Source organism: Cynara cardunculus (assembly GCF_001531365.2).
Source record: "Cynara cardunculus var. scolymus isolate 2C chromosome LG 13, CcrdV1, whole genome shotgun sequence".
In the NCBI taxonomy this organism is placed as follows: Eukaryota; Viridiplantae; Streptophyta; class Magnoliopsida; order Asterales; family Asteraceae; genus Cynara; species Cynara cardunculus.
Genome location: NC_037540.1, coordinates 5295011 through 5297510, shown reverse-complemented (window position 1 = coordinate 5297510; position 2500 = coordinate 5295011). Strand labels below are relative to the sequence as shown.

The window sequence follows — 2500 nt, the reverse complement described above, 5'->3', positions numbered from 1 at the left end:
CTTGTGAGGAGGCTTAGTGGTGTACGGACGACTTGATCCGCAACCAAGATCGTATCGAAAATCTCTCGCGTCTCTGATTTAGTATCACATATGTATCATATGCGATTGTCTATAGTAAAAAAAATGTTCTAAAGTTCTTGTAAAATGAAGATTATCTCGTTTGAACTCTTCCCTGTATTATATAATCATCAATATTAATTAAGGAAAGTTTAAAGAATAATTGAAGCGCACGTTACCACTCAAAACCTAGGGATAACAAAATTGATTTATAATATGTAATTTATATTGTTAGCCAAACCTACACAAGTTATCCACGATCCTTTTAAGCATTTCTAATTTCCAATATTTAATAAATATAAATAAATAAACAAACAAATAAATAAATAGTATTTGGTAATTGGTAGTGCATGATTCGTGGGTTGGGGTCCCCATCTCTTCTTCTTCATTTCATTCTCTTCTTCGGATGTCCTTATAAATACTCGCATGCAACATCTCTCCCAACATATATACCCATCTCTCTCTCTCTCTTGCATGTATTATATGTACCTATAGATCCGTATATATATATATACAGATTCATTAATATACATATATATGGCAGAATTTGATCAGTATGAAGCTAAACCTTCCACATCAAGCAGCAGGTTAAAGCTCTTTGGCGTGAACGTAGCCAAGGATGATGATGCCACCAAAACACCATCTGTCTCCGACATCACCCGAAAATACGAGTGTCACTACTGCTGCCGTGAGTTCGCTAACTCACAGGCTCTCGGAGGTCACCAGAACGCCCACAAGAAAGAACGTCAGCACCTCAAGCGAGCTCAAATTCAAGCCACTCGGAGAAACCCAATCATCTCCATCTCCGCCTTCACTCCCCCACCTCACCTCCTCCCACACGCCAACAGGATCATACTTCCCTCCCCCTTTACGCCTTCATCACGGCTCTACGTTCCACGTACCAATCCGGCTGGCCATGGATGCATCTCTTCACCGTCGCAGAGTGGACCGCTACGGAGTACGTTATCATCATCTGCAGGCGGCGTAGGGGAGTCGTTAAGCTCTACGCCTCAGCCTAATAGCCGATCCCATGGACCCGGCTCTGATCACACTACATTTGGACTTGACTTGCATCTGAGACTTTAATTTAGCCGATCAGCCATGGTTTCAGCTGTTTTTGAGTTTATTTTCACCGACTCTGATCTTGTAAATCAGATTTTTCTATTTTTCTTATAATTTCCTGGAATTTAGTCATCACTAATATTCATTGGATTTAATAAATCGATATATTTAGTAAAATAATGAAAACTTGTACATGTTCGCTACATATATATGTATATATATATATATACACACACACACACACAATAATTAACCAAGTTGGTACTAGAATGTGGGTTCTAATTTCTAATAGTAATCAATGTTCTTTTTTTTTCAATAACATATTCTTAAGCCGATTGATTTAACTTATAATATTAATTTTGAGGTTGTTCGAATTCTTTGTTGGTCGAGTTTCAAACACGGTTATGCAGTCGACCACGACTTTGAAGTCACTAATGTAAAGTTGAGTTCCGGTAAGAATGAAAGTCATAGTGAAAAGGTTAAGAAGGGATCTTCGTCCTTAAATAAATCTTAATTGAAGATCAACAATAATGAAATGCACCGGATCAATTTCCGTGAAAAAGCACAATTTATGGGTTAGGTGAGATTAAAAGTGATCAAAGATCCAAATGTCTTCTTAGGCTTTTCACCTGATTCTTCGTCCAATCGTGTGTGTATATATATAGTTATATATACTTGGGATCACGTGAAATCAACATGTTTTAACGAGACCAGTGAGACCACAAAAATAACACTGATGGAGTGATCTTGTTGTTATGGGCTGCTATTAAAATGTGGACCACAAATGATATTCATGAGTGAGGCGAGTCAAACGTGAACCTATTTTTGGAGAAAATCCCGTGCACCTTTCGCTATGTTGTACGTCAAAAACTGTTTTTATGAGCATGCTTTCTCGACAGGTGTCAAATATGTAACTAGGATACTTATGAGAAGTCATCGGTTCAAGTTCTGCAAGATTATAGAGTATTTTTATGACTGTTCTTCAGGACATCTCTGGTTAAAAAAAAGCTTGTGGCATAATTATACATATATAACCTTTGTGATTTTAGGATAAATAGTCATACGCCTATTCCAAATATATATAATTGTATCCACTTGGAACAACTGTGATGGGATGAAGAGCTGGAGGTTGCATCCAACATGACGAAATTAACAGAGAATTTAATGGCATGGTTTGTAAAATTTGTTAGCATTGCATGGTTTGTAAATGACACTTCCTCTTATATATATATATATATATATATATATATATATATAGGGGAGCGATCAAATGCAAACCACTCAATTTGTACAAACCGTGCAAACCGCATTCAACCAATCATAATTTTTCATTTTGTTCATTTTTTTGTAATTATGAGAGGTTGATTAATCATTTTTATTG

General features: G+C 36.6%; 1 protein-coding gene across 1 annotated transcript; it reads left to right on the top strand.

Annotated features, from left to right (window-relative positions):
* Nucleotides 1-594: 594 nt before the first annotated feature.
* Nucleotides 595-1143, top strand: LOC112524343 (zinc finger protein GIS3-like). Its single transcript, XM_025134126.1, has one exon. It carries the CDS (start codon nucleotides 595-597, stop codon nucleotides 1141-1143), a length of 549 nt encoding a protein of 182 aa, XP_024989894.1.
* The last annotated feature ends 1357 nt before the right edge of the window (nucleotides 1144-2500 follow it).

Excerpts from the sequence above, each read along its gene's own strand:
- LOC112524343 (XM_025134126.1), top strand. The coding sequence starts at position 595 with ATGGCAGAATTTGATCAGTATGAAGCTAAACCTTCCACATCAAGCAGC.